Source organism: Akebia trifoliata, chromosome 11 (genome assembly GCF_017979445.1).
Source record: "Akebia trifoliata isolate Shusen 1 chromosome 11, ASM1797944v1, whole genome shotgun sequence".
In the NCBI taxonomy this organism is placed as follows: domain Eukaryota; kingdom Viridiplantae; phylum Streptophyta; class Magnoliopsida; order Ranunculales; family Lardizabalaceae; genus Akebia; species Akebia trifoliata.
The window spans coordinates 2,590,292-2,607,463 of NC_141385.1; the positions used below are offsets into that span (position 1 = coordinate 2,590,292).

General features: G+C 32.9%; 3 protein-coding genes across 9 annotated transcripts; 1 reads left to right on the forward strand and 2 right to left on the reverse strand.

The window, feature by feature from the left end:
• Positions 1-185: 185 nt before the first annotated feature.
• LOC147390304 (uncharacterized) lies at positions 186-761 on the forward strand. The gene has a single exon (XM_086457814.1). The coding sequence runs from the start codon at positions 186-188 to the stop codon at positions 759-761; it is 576 nt and encodes a 191-aa protein (XP_086313940.1).
• Positions 762-861: 100 nt separating this feature from the next.
• On the reverse strand, positions 862-8,316 carry LOC147390305 (cysteine-rich receptor-like protein kinase 10). 2 transcript variants are annotated; one of them, XM_086458858.1, is made up of 7 exons: positions 7,249-8,315; positions 6,333-6,461; positions 4,380-4,501; positions 3,673-3,883; positions 3,317-3,554; positions 3,024-3,174; positions 862-2,885 (listed from the first exon to the last, which is right to left on the reverse strand). In XM_086458858.1, exons 1-7 carry the CDS (start codon positions 8,042-8,044, stop codon positions 2,583-2,585), a joined length of 1,950 nt encoding a protein of 649 aa, XP_086314984.1. In that variant the 5' UTR covers positions 8,045-8,315; the 3' UTR covers positions 862-2,582. The 2 variants fall into 2 exon arrangements, with proteins under 2 accessions (XP_086314984.1, XP_086314985.1); XM_086458859.1 differs by lacking the exon at positions 6,333-6,461 and having other exon boundaries at positions 7,249-8,316.
• Positions 8,317-11,503: 3,187 nt separating this feature from the next.
• On the reverse strand, positions 11,504-16,991 carry LOC147390306 (cysteine-rich receptor-like protein kinase 15). 6 transcript variants are annotated; one of them, XR_015182550.1, is made up of 6 exons: positions 16,647-16,991; positions 13,969-14,800; positions 13,590-13,858; positions 13,202-13,439; positions 12,796-12,929; positions 11,512-12,140 (listed from the first exon to the last, which is right to left on the reverse strand). XR_015182550.1 is itself a non-coding variant. In XM_086457509.1 (2 exons), the coding sequence occupies exons 1-2, from the start codon at positions 12,955-12,957 to the stop codon at positions 11,907-11,909; spliced, it is 396 nt and encodes a 131-aa protein (XP_086313635.1). In that variant the 5' UTR covers positions 12,958-13,082; the 3' UTR covers positions 11,504-11,906. The 6 variants fall into 6 exon arrangements, 1 of the variants encoding a protein (XP_086313635.1); XR_015182551.1 differs by having other exon boundaries at positions 11,514-12,140; positions 13,202-13,716; positions 13,780-13,862; XR_015182552.1 differs by lacking the exon at positions 12,796-12,929 and having other exon boundaries at positions 11,510-12,140; positions 13,202-13,716; positions 13,780-13,862.
• Positions 16,992-17,172: the final 181 nt, after the last annotated feature.

A 17,172-nucleotide genomic window follows, 5' to 3' on the forward strand; every position in this document is an offset into this window, starting at 1 on the left:
CAACTGTGCACGATCTGTTCTCTTTGTCTCTTCCTATCTCTTCATCTGGAATTGGATGGAAACGTTCTGACATGCCAGTATTAAAATGCAGTGTGGAACAAAGAAAATAGTTGCTTTACTACCAATTATATTTTTAAAAACAAATCAATCAAGAAGAGAGACACCAAAGACGCCAAGTCAACCGAATGGAGGGGAGTGACTGTGACACAATGGTCTCAGATGGAAAATCCGAAACAGAGCAAAACAGAGGAGGATCCATCATCAATTCCAGAGAGAAACACAAGAGTGCAGAACCCGAACGTAACAAATCAATGCGAGAGCTCTTCCTATCTCTTCATGCTCTTCTTCCTCAGTCTGACTCAGTCCGTGAAGAACAATCCGCAATTCTCGATGAAATCATCAAATACATTCCCTTAGCTGCTTCTCGTCTTCGCTCTCTCCAGAAACAGAGGGACTCACTAAGTTCATCTCGTTCTAATACCTCTCCAACGATCCATGTCTCTACCTTGGCTTCGGGTAAATCTTCTGACTTTGATTTACGAGTCGTTCCCGACTTGTCTTCCTCTGTTTCAATCCGGGTTAGAGGTGGCAGAGTTAATGTGTCTTTGAGTTATACAAAGGGTACTGCAGTGAGTCTTTGTTTGCTTTCCATCTTCGATGAACTTGAAGCCTATAACCTTCAAATAGTTCATTCTAATCATTGCCGTGATGGAAGTAAATTACTGCATCACACTGAGAGCAAGGTTTGTTCTTCGTTTTAATTTACGAGGAGAGAACCGTTGCATACATATCTTACAAAAAACAGGGAGAGGAGGAGAAAGACATAACAGGGAGAGAACAGGTTAACTGGAGAAAGAAGTTTTTTTTCTTTTAAAGTTTCATTTAATGACGTGGCAGCTAACTCATTAAGTGAGTGACGTGGCTTAGTATCCACGTCAGAACTGTGAGAATCACAGTGTCCAGGCTGTCACCCCAACATTACTCAAAAGGTAAACGAAACCTATTTGCTTTTTTTGGAAAGTGTTGAATTAACATTGAAATTGACATTGTTAACGTGGATGTGTGCAGAATCATGTATGCTTTTCATTGAGATACGTGTGAGAAGCATTTATGATTCTATGGACACCAATGTTTGAAACAATGTCAATTTCAATGTCACAGAGAGGCGAAATTACGTAGGGGGTGAGTAGGGGCTATAACCACCAAAGTTTAGGTTTAGGAAAAAGGGAAATTTAGATATACCCCCTTCAGATTTTTACAAATATTGGATATAACCCTTATGTTTTCCAGATAATGACATGCAGAGTTTGACTTCAGTCTTCACTCAAAGAAAATTCTTTTATGACTTTCCCTCTTCCAAGACTTCAACACTAAAATATGAAAGTACCCTCCATTTTAAAAATCACTAAAATGTCTCTTTATATCAGTTAACGTGGATTAATATTGTACCATTCACAACAATGGCATAATCAACTTAGATCTTTCTCTTCTTTAAGAGAGTTACTATTGTCACCCCATTTTTATTTATTACACTCCAATTAAAAGTAAATGAAATAAGTGAATGGATGAAAAGAAGTAAACGTTTGGGTGTGAATAGAAGCTCTCTTATTTAAAGATTCGTGATAAACTTACTTTAAAAAAACATACTCAACTAACAAGGCATGTGCACAATACCATAGATTTTTTCTTCATGATACACAAGAAAAAATATCCATAATTCTTTGCACATTCCACATATATTTGAGTATTTTTTTGAATCAATTTATAATTATTCTTATTAAAACCAATTATTAGTTTAAGGAATGTATTTAAATATATTTTCATCATAAGAAATATTTAAATTCGTAAAAACTATTGGACATTAGATTTACAGATAAACAATTAAGATCTATCTATTTTCCTAAAATATATTGAGAATTCTTAATTCTATTTTGATTAGGCAAAAATAAAGATTGAGTTGACTCATTCAAGTCACCTTCTCTTCGATGGGTCAAATTATTAAATTAGAATAAATTTTTATAAATATATATTAGTTACACTAGATAACTAAAACTGTAAATATAATTAGGGCCAGGATCCAGTGACTCCTAAGAATGATTCTTGAAAAAAAACATGATCCCAACTCTTTTAATGCAAAATCCAATGGTTGAGATGTATCCTTAGGATAAGTATCTCCGAGATTTGTGTTATCAAGATACTCATAAATCTCAACTATTCAATGGTTGAGACTTATCCTTAGGACAAGTATCTCCGAGATTTGGATTATCAAGATACTCAAAAATCTCAACTATTGGATTTTGTGTTTAAAGGGTTAGGATCATGTCGTTTTTTCAGGAGTCATACTTAAGATACAACGGATCCCAATCCAATTAATTAAACTATTTGAAGGGTAAAACATTCATGTTTACGAAGAACTCTGTTGCATTAATTGGCTACTTCAGTTCAAACATTCTGGCTAATATAAATGACTCAAGTTGATTTCTGACATAAATGGTTGTGAAAAACCCTAGTTAATGTCTTAAAGCACGAGCTATTTTTAATTGTGAATATATATAGTTGAGCGTGTTACCAAGAATCCACGATCATCGGGGATATAACTCGGTAATTGACACTTCATTCACAGTTGCTCTGGAGTTATTAATAGGCATATCAGAGACCATCCTACTATGAGCCAAAAATGCAGGTCGTGAAGGTAATGCAAGAGTGACAGAATGGCTACTAAGCATAAGAACCACAGATGCCAGCGTTGGTCGGTCTACAGCATTTTCTTGAACACACAATAGCCCAATGTGGATACATCTAATCACTTGGCTTGCCGAAAAGGAATCCTTCAATGTTGGATCTATCAATTCTAAAGCTGATCCTTCTTTCCAAAGTCTCCATACCTGGAATAACTCAACATGTATTTAAATTTAATTAAAGTTAAATCCAAGTTCTTGATGCCGAGAATTACTTAATTAGTATGGATCCTGAATTAATCAACAATATAAAAATGAAAACTGACACCAAATAATCATACTCACATAGCTTAGAAGGTTCTCGGCTTGCTCAGATTGATAAAAACTATTGATTTGCTGCCCACTCACCATCTCTAGAAGCAATACACCAAAACTATAAACATCTGATCTTACTGAGAACTGCCCATGTATTACATACTCTGGTGGCATATACCCACTGCATCCAATAACCAAAAAATCAATTGAGATGAAAGACAATTTAATTTTAAGCTTTTTGAGAGTTTGTAAAAGTAATATCGATTGTAATCTCGATATCATGAAAATTTTGATTGATATTAGAGATGAAGTTTAGTACTTACTATGTTCCGAAGACTCTGCTGGAATTTCCTTGAGTCTGGTCCACTGCAAAAAGCCTTGCCATACCGAAATCTGAAATCTTGGGGTTCATCATCCTATCTAGCAAAATATTGCTGGCTTTAAGATCTCGATGAATAATCCTATGTTGAGAATCTTCGTGAAGATATAGAAGCCCTCGAGCAATCCCTTCTATGATTTTATAACGCATTTCCCATTTGAAATATGCACGTTTTGTTGGATCTACAATTCAAATAAAGAATATTTTTAGGAAAAATCAAGGTATTTAGCAATAATGTCTCTCTCTCTCTCTCTCTATTACATACACAGTTCAAAAATATATAGAGCAGCGGAGACTAACCAAATAGAATGTGATCCAGGCTTGTGTTGGGCACAAACTCGTAGATCAATAGCTTCTCTTCTCCTTTGATGCAAAAACCTAAGAGCCTAACAAGATTCCGGTGATGAAGATTGGCCATCAAGAAAACCTCATTCTTGAATTGTTCTTCACCTTGCCCAGAGTTTCTAGAGAGCCTCTTCACAGCTATTTCTTCTCCGTTGGATAGCCTACCCTGAAAATATATTACAACAATATGAATGAAATACAATACAAAGAACCTGTGAATTTGCGTAAAAATGCGTATGTCCTTCAAGAACTTCTAAGATCTTAGACATTTGAGGTGCATGTATAATTATAGTTTGAGTTAATAATATGACTGGCCAGGTGGCATACTCAAATGACTTCATAAAGTGACAAGTTTGACTTCATAAAGTGACAAGTTAGGGCACCGTAGATCTGCATGCCTCGGGATACATGATTAAGTTGGCATACACTTTTTTATGGGAAGTGCAATCATGTATCCTTACGCGTACAGATCTACCGTACCTGAACTTGTCCACTTCAAGGAGTCATTTGAGTATGCCACCTTGCGAATCATATATATATATATATATATTTGATAAGTAGCAATATACTCATATGAGGAGAAAATAATACTAGGCCAGTCGAGTCATATTATTAGGACTCATTGATTTTTTTGCATGATAAATTTTTAAATAGTTAATTACCTTGTAAACAGCACCAAATCCACCTTGACCAAGCTTATTAGCATCAGAGAAATTGTTGGTAGCAGCTTCTATTGTATCAAAGCCAAATTGCAAAGAGTCCACACTTGTAATTACCTCCACATCTTTTCAAAATGTGAATCAAATATTAGTAAAGACTTCACAAACAACAACAAATCTATGATTTTTTGAGGGTTCGATACTAAAAAGGGGATTATGTAATATTTTCTTTTAGATATTTTATACTTCGAGGATTTCTATTTTTTGGGGGGATAGACAAGATGTAGAAACTCTAATTTTATAAATAAAGATCTCTACAATTGTAAAAATTGTTGTGTGTGTAAACACCCTTATGAAACTCACTTAATAATTTGGTCAAACACCTATTTGGTACTTAACGAAACACCTTACATGCTACAACTTCCAAGACCTTATTTGATAATGGTACTGAAGGGTAATCCAACTAATAGTAGCAAATGCAAAGAAGATAAACATTCGCACAAAGAAAAGAGTAAGAACATCATACCCACAACATGAGATTTTACATGGTTCACCTAAAAGCTACGTCCACAGAGGTATGAGCATTGGAGTTCGATTTCACTATAAAGAAAATGTGGCAAATCGATACAAGAACTCCCTTTATCACTTAGATTCACCTTCTTTTAAATCTCAATCTTCTCAAACCTCTGTTCCTCTTATCTCTTAAGTTTTTTTCTTTTTCTACTCTCTTCACTAGAAATGACTTAGACTTGAAGTTAGAATTCTTATAACAAAATAACAAAATCCTTTTTAGAAGCACCACATAAGTGGGTTAATTATTGAGGAAAGCAAATTAAAGAATGTGGATGAGTAAATACAATGAAAAATTGATTTTTATTGAATTATAAAAAGTAGAGGATAAAAAAAATTTAAGGAGTTTAATAAAATTAATTGACTACTGTATTATGGTTGAAAAAATAAAAATAAAGAATTGGAAGAGGGTTGAGTAGAATTTTTTAAGAAGTTGAAGGTGTTAGTAGAAATTTGTGGAGGCAAGACTTGTGGTGTGAGTGCGCGGCTGTAGTTGCGTAGTGGTGGATACCATCACTAAAATTATTAGGCTTAGGAAAAGGTCAGGATGGGGATATTAAGGTCATTCGTTATTAGTATTTCCTGAGAGACTATGGTCAAGGACGTATCAACCTTTTAAAAAACATAAAAATGGGTTTTTAAACCCTGTTCTCTAGAGAAAACAAAAGAGGATGAATAACAGAGAAGAAATTATATTTTAACTTGATTTTATAGTTTTATCTGTAAAATATTTAATTGTTTGTGAATCGTTTACATTGGTTTGCATATGATTGATTCATGTTGTTATTTAAAATTGTATTGATGCATATATCTGATCATACCTCACTTTGCATGCTAATGGTTGATCAAAGAGTCAGTTTTGTGATTATATGATGTAGGTATAAATTGTATATATGTAATGTGGATGTATGATGTGTAATTGACGGATGTGATGTAATTGTGGATGATAGAATATATGAATTGTACATTATGTAGACTTATTTTATCAGGCAAATTTTTTCAAAAGTTCGATTTTTAGAGGAAGTGATGTCGAAAAATTTGGTGATGTCAAAGAAAGCTATTTGAGGAATTTTTCGTTATGATAGATTGATTTTAATTTTCTTCATGCCCTGCATTCTAGATCGCAAGCCAGGATCATGGATACTGGAATTCAGGTGTGCAATCAAGCACATGTGGATATTTGTTCAAGAAATTGTTTTTCACAATAACCTATTTAATTTATCCCAAGATACTGTTTGGTAGAAAATTATTCATACCCTTAGTGGCTAGTGGCTACCTTGATGATCAACTTATTTAGGTTTCTAGAGATTTTTGACACATAAATAGTCACATTCACTTAGATTAATGTTGTCATACTAGATTAGATCATGGAAATTAGTTACTTACCATCATCAACTTTTTCCTTTGCCCTTCTCTTTCGCGAACAATAGCATACAAGGATGGTGGAGAGGAATACTATCGCAATGATTGAAAGAGGAACTGTAACCGCAATAATTGGGAATGGATTTTCCTTTGCTGCGAAAATAACATTAATTTTCTCTGTAAGTAACTCACATTGTTGAGGATGAAATTTTGAAACCAAGTTGTTGGCAAACTTCATACAACAGTGCTAGTTAATCCAAGCACTGCTGCAATGACCTAATTAATTAAGAGATGAACGTGACTTTCCTAATCGCAATAATGATTAACTTTGCAATCCGGGTTTTGTGCTAATCGAAGGGCTCATTTTAAACATTTGAAAATTTATAAAGAAATATATTAATTTTCGATTTGTAGAAAAATTAGTTAAATACAAGTTGAATTGACTCGCCTAGAATCTTAATGTGACTCACCAAATTCTAAAATTAAAATTAAATCATCTTTCCAGACAGGGGTGGAGCCAGGATTTTACTCATGTGGGGGCAACTTAAGTGTAGAAATTTTTTTGTGAGGGCAACAAAGATTGTAATTTTTTTTTGTGGGAGCAACATAAGAATCAAAACTTTTTTATGGGGGCAACCAAGAGTGTAAAACAAATTGTGGGGGCAATAGCGGCAGATTTCTTTATCCGCCACTATTATCTGTCGCAATAGCTCAATACTCTACAAAAGGTTTGAAAATTCTTATGGGGGCAAGTGCCCCCATTGCCCCCACTCTAAATCCGGCCCTGTTTCCAGAGGTAATTCTTAATTTCTATTTATGCTCACATTAAACTAATGCAAAGTGCAAAAATCAAATTAAAATAAATGAATGCATGGCATATATCCTCCAAACCAAAAAAAAATGTTGGATCCATGAGTAGAAAGATTAGGCGTATACTTACAATTCGTTTTAGTCCTATTTGATGATGGTGGTGGTGGCGGTGGTGGTGGAGAAGCAAGTGGAGACGTGGGAGGTGGCTGTGATGCATAGAAAGGAGATACATCGTACCTCAAATAACAACTTGGTTGAAGAATTATCGCAAATGGTTTTCCACTGCAACAACCAGGAATGAGACCCACAGCAGCTCTTAAGCATCTGTTGCAATCAAATCCAGATAAATCTGGGGTGCATTGCACTAGCCCATATATTTTTTGAAAGTTCATAACGTTTATTTCGTTCGTTGCAAATTTAGCAGGGGAAGATCCATCAGCAGCTTTTGTTACAAGCCCATCCATCAACTCATTCAGTCTCGTATCAAATTGATCTGGGTTTGAGACATTATTCGTATTCCATAAATAGGCAGCCGGGCTACTCTGCATAGTAGAGAAGATGGATTGATTGGAGTACCTTAACAAACAATCATCATACCATAGAGTTGGCTCTGTCTGGGTTGGACAACGTTGGATGACATCTTCGCTTGCCTTCTCCACACAATTCTTGCAGGCTTCATTGGTAACGTCGTCTCTACAAAGGTAAAGGCCATATGCTTTGTTGGGAGGATTTTGGCCGATGGTGGCATTGTAAAATTTGGTAGTGGTGGCATTTGAAGATAAAGAAGAGAGTAGGAGGTTGACATTAACATGAAATATGCTATTGCTAGTATTAACACCTTCACAGAAGTGGTATAATTGAGCAAGGATAAGCTCACAATTCATGAAGATTACACAAATAAAGAAGAGAAATTGAAAGAAATCCATTGCTTGTTTTTGGTCGGTTTGGACTCGCCAGGGATTAATGTTTTAGTAATATTTGGATTGATGAAGATGAATGATGGGCTTGCGATTCTATTTATAAGACTTGGAAGTAGTCAACATTTTTAATAATCAAAGTCATTATAACATCTGCGTCTATGTGGAATAATCAAAGTCATAGTTTCTGAGTGGTTTGGTCATATATATTTTTATTTTTAAATTAATTGTGTTACTTAAACATACCCGGCCCTTTTGTTCAATATTTGAGTTGCCGATCTATGTTTTCAATTGATTGCATATCCCTTAGCCTTTGTCTTCTCTGGTGCTTTTAGGAAGATTGAGATCTAGAAGAAGGTGAAGGTAAGTGATAGAAGTGACTATTTGTATTAATTTGCTCCATTTTCTTTATAGTAAAATCGTGTTCCAACACTCATACCTCCATAGATCAAGTTAAAAAAAACATTATTTTTATATATTTTTCTTTCAAATTTGAATTTTCCATGATATCTAAAAGACTATTGTGTTGGATTGCTAATGTGGCAATCCATGTGGCCCAATAACTCTTGTGTAATTTGAAATATTTTTCTTTTTCAAATCAGCCTGTTTTTCTAGGTTTTGTTTTTTTTGTTTTTTTTTGTTTTTTTTTTGTTTTTTTTTTTTTGTTTTTGTTTTTTTTAATATATATATATATAGATATATATAAATCTTAAAAGTATTTACAATGGTCGAATCCCTAAATCATTAATTTCTTAAATCAATATAACAAAAATCTTCTTAAATTAAAAGTCAGAAATCATTTTCGTTAGCATAAAGTACAGTACATTAATTTACTTTAAGAGTGTTACCTAAAGTAATGTTTTCAATATTTTCAAGGACAGCAAACAGAAAATTAAACATTAACTTTTCTACTGTTTAGTGGATTTTTGTTTATTATTTTATCATCAAATTATCATTTTTTTATTAATTTATTATATTTTAATTTTTTGAGTTCTCTTTTATTTTTTATTTTTTTTCAGATTATATATATGAAAATTATTTAATAAATAGAAAATGGTTGGATCAAAATTGGACCTTGATTCGACCAAGTAAGAAAATTTTCGGTTGGATCATTGTTTCGATTTTTAAAACATTGTGTTGGAGTGCCTTCTAAAATTATTTAGAAGGAATTGGGTATTTAAGAGAAATAATTATGACAATGTTGTATTAGCTCATAATGTAATCAACATAAAAGCAAGGAAAAAGTGAAGGATGAAATCGAACTTCTAAAAAATTAAAATCTATTAGCTCATTGTCAATCAACAATGTTAACTTTTGTCGAGGAACAAAACCAACCTTCAACCATTAATTACTGACCACTAACCTAGCTTTCATAACAAAATGAAAAGTTTTAATTTGATTTGAGCTATTTGCATGAAAGAAATTCAAGATTAGTTGCACAAAAATTTCATTAAATTAAACGAAAATAAACTCTATGTCCTATGCTGATGATATATACTTGGCCCATCTATCTTTTGACCTATAAACAAAATAATTAATATAATAATAATAATAATTTAACTAGTGCCACACAGATGGTATATAATTAGAGTAATACATGGGATGAAACATTCCAAATTTAGAATGTAATCTATCTTAATCATCATCATGATTTAAATCAATCGTATTCAAATCTAATCTTAAATGATACAGTATGCCACAATACACTTCATTACATTACATCCTATGCAATACTCTAATATATATAAAGTCTACGCATGAAGATGACACAAAGAAAGAAGAGAAATTGAAGGAAAACCATTGCTTGATTTTGGTCAGATTGGATTGGCATGAGATTAATATTTTAGTAATATTTGGATTGATGAAGATGAATTATGGGCTTGTGATTCTATTAATAAGACTTGGAAGTAGTCAACAATTTTAATAAACAAAGTCACAATATCTGTTTCCATGTGGAATTTTAAAGATTCATTAGAAAAGTAAGAGAGATTGGCGTGAGTGACAATTTATTTGGTCCTTAGCGTGTGAGACATGTTGGTGACTAGTCAAGAGTCTGAGGCAACGCTGCACGAGACTAACACGTCGACCATGGATTTAATATGCTAAAAGTTTGATGTCCTTGACTTGAAATGTCTCCTATGCACTTAATAGGACCCACCAACCCTACGGGGTATCTTTTGATCGACCTTAACATTTGCAGTCAACTTTATTTGTAACTTATACTATTAAATTTGATAATTTATTATAAATTATTGAATGGATTATGTTTGAATATTGTAGGCATTAAAAATTTGAAGAACCCTATAGCTTTCCAAATTATAAAGAAGTTCATAAAAATTAAAATTGTGCTTACATAAATTTGGGCCATTGACTGGGATAGGCCTATTATGATTTGGACTTTAATGAATAAAGTCCATGGTCTAAACAAAGTTAAGTGATCCACATTAAGTATTGGTTCCATACACCCAACTACAAATGGGTTAGCCCATGGTTAAATCCAAAACTCACTAAAACATGTTGAATCAATAACTAAATACCAGTTAAATTGATTATGTAAAATCTATTTAAGTTGGAGTCATATTTGAAAATATTCCTTTACTTTAAGTTTATAATTACCAAAACTTCTCTCATTTGAAAAGGGAGGTTGATCATTTTCTCTTAGAAGGCAGAAGTTCTTAAGCTCTCCTCTCGAGATGAAGCAAAACTCTTCAAGAGAGACTTGAATTTTGATTTAAGAGAAGATCAAGTTTAAATATATTTTTTTCAGAAGTCAAGAAAATATTTTCAGTCAAGAAAACGTGAAGTCTAAAAAAAAAAAAAAAAAAAAATCTACATAAACTTCTACAGAAAATAGAGCTCAAAAACCCTTCTTTAGAAGATAAGAAATGTTTCTCAATCGATAAAGTGCGAAGTCCAAAGAAAAGAAAATATACAGGAGCCTCTATAGAAAATCAAACACAAACAAAACCACCGTTAAAGCGATCTTCTTAACTAATCACGCGCGAAGCCCGAAGAGAATAAAACTGCACATGTCATTTTTATTTTTATATTTGACTGTTAATCAATGAAAAACACTCAGATTTGTACTCTTATTTTTATCAAAATCAATAAAATCTTTTGCGATTTTATTTTACAAATCTTGAGGTAGATCTATGAAATTTATTGTCTACAAATGTCAATTTTCTTTTTTCTAGTCTTATATATGTTAGAGTATTGCATAGGATGCAATCTAATAAGATGTATCGTGCGACACCGTATCATTTAGGATTAGATTTGAATAACTAAAAAGATTGATATAGATCCTAATGATGATTAGGATAGATTACATGTTAGATTTGGAATGATTCATCCCATGTAATATTCTAACAATATACCATTTATGTAGTATGTATCACTAATTAAATTATTATTACTTATTTTGTTTATAGGTGGTACAAGTATCACCAGCATAGGACATTGAGTTTATTTTCCTTTACTTTAATGAAAGTTTTGTACACTAATCTTGAATTACTTTCATGCAAAGAGCTCTTATCAAACTAGACATTTTTATTTTACTATGAAAGCAAGGTTAGTGGTCAGTAATTAATGGTTGAAGGTTGGTTTTGTTCCTCGACGAAAGTTAACATTGTTGATTGACAATGAGCTAATGATAGATTTTAATTTTTAAGAAATTCGACTTCATCCTTCACTTTTTTCTTGATTTTATGTTGATAACATCATGAGCTAATACAATCTTGTCATAGTTATTTCTCTAAAGTACCCTCTTCCTTCTAAATAATTTTTAGAAGGTGCTCCAACAACCCAGTAGTAAGAAGTTTTGAAATAATGATGCGGCTTCAATTATTGTAGAATTTACCTATTTGGTGATCCTTCAGAGGAAAAAAAATGATGTGGCTTCAATGACGCAAGGTACAACAAGAGTGCCGGAATAATAGCTACCAAGCATAAGAACAACAGTTGCCATGGTTGGTCTGTCAAACACACCTTCTTGAACACATAATAGCCCAATGTGGATGCATCTCATCACTTCACTTGTAAAGAAACTAGACCTCAATGTTGGATCTATCAACTCTAAAGCTGTTCCCTCCTTCCAATGTCTCCATGCCTGTAACAATAATTCAACATGTATTCATAATTTCAAATCTAAAGTGTTCGCCAATATATAAACCAAAGTCAATTAATCTGGATCAATTTCAGTGGATATGGTAGTCTCAACTTGGGAAATTTAAACATACCACTCCAAGTTTTGGTAAATATTTGAGATACCCTTGTTGTGTTTTCAAACTAATTGATGGCATATCCCTTTTGTTTTTGGTGGTTAATTTTTTTCTTTTAATGGGTAAGCTGGACTTGAACCCATGACCTCAAAGTTGTTTTGCAATGTGTCAAACCAACTGAGTTATGGGTCTAAGCCCAATTAATGGCATATCCCTCGATCTCGATCTTCTCTGAGATACTAACAAAAATGACTTAAATGTCCTCACATCTTCATCTTCTAAAAAAAAGACCCAGATTTTTCTTGCTGAAATGGTAAATTATTTTTAAGCCACGATGCCTTCAACCTCTTGTACAAAACCCTCAATTTTTAAGCTACTACCTCTTCAACCTCGTTTTTAGTTAGGCTCTTAGAGAAGACCAAGGCTAATGGATATGCAATCAATCTGGAAACATAGCATGGCAACTCAAATATTCAATAAAAGGGTATGTTTATATCACACAATTGATTATAAAATAAAAATATATATGACCAAATCACTCACATAGCTTAGAAGGTTTTCAAAATGCTCTAATTCACAGAAACTGTTGTTTTTCTGACCACTTAAAGTCTCCAGAAGCAAAATATCGAAACTATAGACATCTGACTTCACTGAGAATCGCCCATGAATTGCGTACTCTGGGGACATGTATACATTGCAAGCCATTACCAATAATAAATTTACTTGATATGAAACATGACATCGTGCTTTAATTTTTTATTATTTTAATAAACATATTTCTGCATGCTTGTATTTTTATTTATTTATTTATTTTTTCAATACCCTGAATACCTTAACATGGATATGCCTTCCTAAAGACATTTTCGTCCTCCATAGATTGAAAGCAAAAGATAATACTCTGAAATTTTATGAAATGTTGAACTACGTATCGTTGAGGTGTAGTACTTACTATGTTCTGACAATTCTGTTGGTAATCCCTTGAGTTTGGTCGACTACAAAAAGCCTTGTCATGCCGAAATCTGAAATTTTGGGGTTCATCTCTGCATCTAATAAAATATTGTTGACTTTGAGATCCCGATGAATAATCTTATGCCGAGAATCTTCATGAAGATAGAGAAGCCCTCAAGCGATCCCTATTATGATTTTGTAACGCATTACTCAATTCAAAGATGCACGTTTTTTTGGATCTACATTTTGTCCACATAAAATTTCAAGTTAGGCCATAAATAATATAGCAAGTATTTATCAAACCATTCATACTTTGCGCAAGAGTCAAGACCATAAAACAATAATGTTAAATAAGGAATCTCTCAATTGATGGAGCATTGGATCCAAACCAAATATAAATTGATCAAGGCTTTTGTTGACCACGAACTCATAGATCAAGAGCTTTTCTTCTCCTTCAATGCAGAAACTTAGGAGCTTAACAAGATTCCTATGCTGAAGCTTAACCACTAATAGAACCTCATTCTTAAATTGTTCTTCCCCTTGTCTTGAATTTCTAGAGAGCTTAGCCACTAATAGAACCTCATTCTTAAATTGTTGTTCCCCTTGTCTTGAATTTCTAGAGAGCCTCTTAACTGCTATCTCTTGTCCATCGGATAGCCTACCTTGAGAAACATATAACATGAATGTGAATGAATAAAATAAAAAAAAAACAACTTCGATCACATAAAATTCTTCATTTTTCTAGCTTGTTAGTCTTTTAATAATTACCTTGTAAACAACACCAAATCCTTCTTTACCAAGCTTATTAGCATCACTAAAATTGTCAGTTGCAGCTTCTTCATTATCAAAATGGAATCGCAATGATTCCAAACTTGTAATCTCTTCCCCATCTTTTCCAATGTAAGGATAATGGAAAATATGAGACAAACGAGTAAAGAGTAAAGATTATTGATGTTTGAGGTGTAAAATTCAACAATTTGGCATACCAAGTACCAGTTTCCTCACAACATTGTGGCAGAAATGTTTAACAAAGCTTATGTATACTCACAGTGTTGAGATCAAAGTTGGTAAATTAAACGATTAATAAAAGAATAATTTACCAAAACGGTAAATTGTACATCTTATTTCTAAAAACAGTAATTTACTGTTTTCAGAAATATTTTACTTTACCAAAACTATAAAAATAGTAATATTCATATTTTTGATACTAAAAATACCTTTTTTGTTGAAAGGATCTTTTTGACATTGTATAAAATACATTTAATCTTATGTCAAAAAGATCTTTCCGACAAAAAAAGATATTTTCGATAGCAAAAGTATTGAAATTATTAATTTTACTATTTTGGTAAAATTAAATATTTTTGAAAACTAAAAATTACCGTTTAAAAAAATAAGATGTGCAATTTACCATTTTGATAAATAATCGATATGTCGTGCATGTTGTGGTAAATTTGCCTTAATAAAAACTATTTACTATCAACTTTTTTCCTTTTCCTCCTTCGTGATGAAAAGCGTATGATGATTATATAGAGAAGTACTAATCCAATGAAGGAAGGAACAACTATGATAACAATAATAGAAGATGATTTCTTTGCATTTCCTACACAAACAAGATCAATTTTCATAAGTAACCCCACACTCTTGAACAATGAAAGGAATATGTTATTGAATTAACATAACGTTGTGACGTAAGCAGTGAGATAAATTCTTGTACAAGATAGAACTTTGATTACAATGTCAAGATATTCAGAAGAAAAATCTTGAAAAAATTTCACGTTAGTGTTGTTGTATACCATGGGTTGGACAAAGCCCATGAGTAAGGTTATATTCTTTGGCCCATTAAGAATGGACTTGTGAGGAGATTCGTTTGTTGTTGAAGCTAAAAAGAGGTAACCCTTATTTTTTTTTTATTTTTTATTATAATACCTTAAGCTTTGGATAAGAGCTTGGGATGAAAACCTTTGTACCATTATCATTTGAATAGTGAAGATTGTTTGGTGTTGTTCCATGATTTTTCTCTCACACATTGAGAGGGTTTTATAAGTAAAACATTGGTGTTGTGTGATTTGCCTTTTACATGCTTGATTAATTGCTTTTTACATTTCTTTGCTTAATTATTTCATTATTTGGCTTGGTAATTGAGTTTTCCCTATTTAGTTGATTATCTCTTTGCTGCACATAGTCGGGAAGGTTCTCATCGTTCCCCACAAGTGCTAATCCTATCAACCCAACGAACTCACGTCTAAAGAGATGAAATAAAAATATAAAAAAAACCTGAAGATAATGTCATACACTGATCAAAATTCTTATTGACATAAAATTTACTCTTAAGAAAATAAGACTCTAGTACTGATCCCAAAAAAAACTCAAGACAAAAGTCGAATATCTAAACCATATCTAAAATCCTCTTATCTCAATCAAAAGTTATATTATTTAGAAATCAAATTTTCTACAACCTAGCAAGATTTTTTAAATCTGCACCTCTTTGTTTGGCACGTCCATTGTGGTTTAAAATGACTCTTAATCTTTGATTATCATCAAAATGATTTAAAATGCCTACTACTTTAGATTGCATGAATTTAACACCAGGAGAATATAATATTATATTTGAGATGTGAACTTGAAAATGTACTTGAGACGTTGATGTTTGCATTGATTATGGTCTTCCTTAGTCTACAGGGATGTTGTAGCTCTATAAGTATAAACTGCAATAAGAGTAAGAGTAAGGCTAGTTGGGGCCATATGGATCGCTACCTATCGAACTGGTTGGACGACCAGTTCGGTCCGGTTTTTAAAACAATGCTTTAGCCTTTATGTCTAAAGGGGAACATAGTCTCAAAATTCGTGGATTTTTTTAAAAATCATAAAATTCTCAAAATAAGGGATCAGCCTATTAAAAGAAATTTATTGATTAATGGCTGAATATGATAACATTTAAATTTTCATCTTCAAATTTTCATTTTCTAAAACATTCAAATCCCCGTTTCTAGAGAGGTTGAAGATGAATCATTTTGCGAAGAAATCCAAAATCATATATCATTGGTCCAATTCACAAAACTTCCCCAATTTTTCTTTTACAAAATTTTCACCAACTTATCCAAATTAATTGAATTGAACACCACCCGATCAAATAGTTGCTGAATCCGAACTTGGTCGTGATGAAGGTTCACAATAGCCTTAATAGTATTGATCTCTAGGAAATTTATGTTTTTCAACCAAAATTATTGACGTGGGGATTTGAAGAATACAAGACCCTCTACTTTTGGTATCCTTTTTTGAATTTAAAATCCAAATTAAAAACTGTACTAATAAATCTCAGGATAATCCATGTACTTACGAGCTGTATTAGTTATATTTGTGACCGAAATCCCTGGCCGTGTTAGAGGAGGAGGTGGTGCAGGCGCAGCAGCTACTACGGACCCTTAAAACGGATATATATATCATACCTCAAACAACAACTTGGTTGAATTAGTCGTCCACCTTGTTTCCCACTACAGCAAACTGGAATCCCATGCACAGCACGTAATAAGCATTTCTTGCAATCACTTTGAGTTAAATCTGGAGTGCATTGTACTAGCCCATATCTCTTGTCCAAGTTCATAAACGAAACCTCTCCAGTCGCGAATTTAGCTTCCGAAGTTCCATTGGCTGCTTTATTTATAAGGTCGTCCATCAATTCCTCCAATATGGCACCAAATCGATCTGGGTTCGAGACATTGTTCACTTTTGATAAGAAGAGACTCTTTTTCTTGCAAAGTGGAGAAGATGGATCGATTCGAATACCTCACCATACAAAATTCATGCCATATAATTGATTCTTTCTGGGTTGGACAAAGTTTGATGATATCCTTGATTGCACTCTCGGCGCAATTCTTGCAGATCTCGGTGGTAACGTCGCCTCTGCAATGGAAAATTCCATATGCTTTATCTGGAGGATCTCGACCAATGATGGTGTTGTAAATTTTTTTATTG

Coding starts and splice junctions, on each gene's coding strand:
- LOC147390306 (XM_086457509.1), bottom strand. CDS start 12,957: ATGGCTTGCAATGTATACATGTCCCCAGAGTACGCAATTCATGGGCGA. Junction 12,141..12,795: donor TTGAAAACCTTCTAAGCTAT/GTGAGTGATTTG, acceptor TTATTGTTACAG/GCATGGAGACATTGGAAGGA.
- LOC147390304 (XM_086457814.1), top strand. CDS start 186: ATGGAGGGGAGTGACTGTGACACAATGGTCTCAGATGGAAAATCCGAA.
- LOC147390305 (XM_086458858.1), bottom strand. CDS start 8,044: ATGGATTTCTTTCAATTTCTCTTCTTTATTTGTGTAATCTTCATGAAT. Junction 3,555..3,672: donor CCTGGATCACATTCTATTTG/GTTAGTCTCCGC, acceptor TTTGAATTGTAG/ATCCAACAAAACGTGCATAT. Junction 3,175..3,316: donor AGCAGAGTCTTCGGAACATA/GTAAGTACTAAA, acceptor TATTGGATGCAG/TGGGTATATGCCACCAGAGT.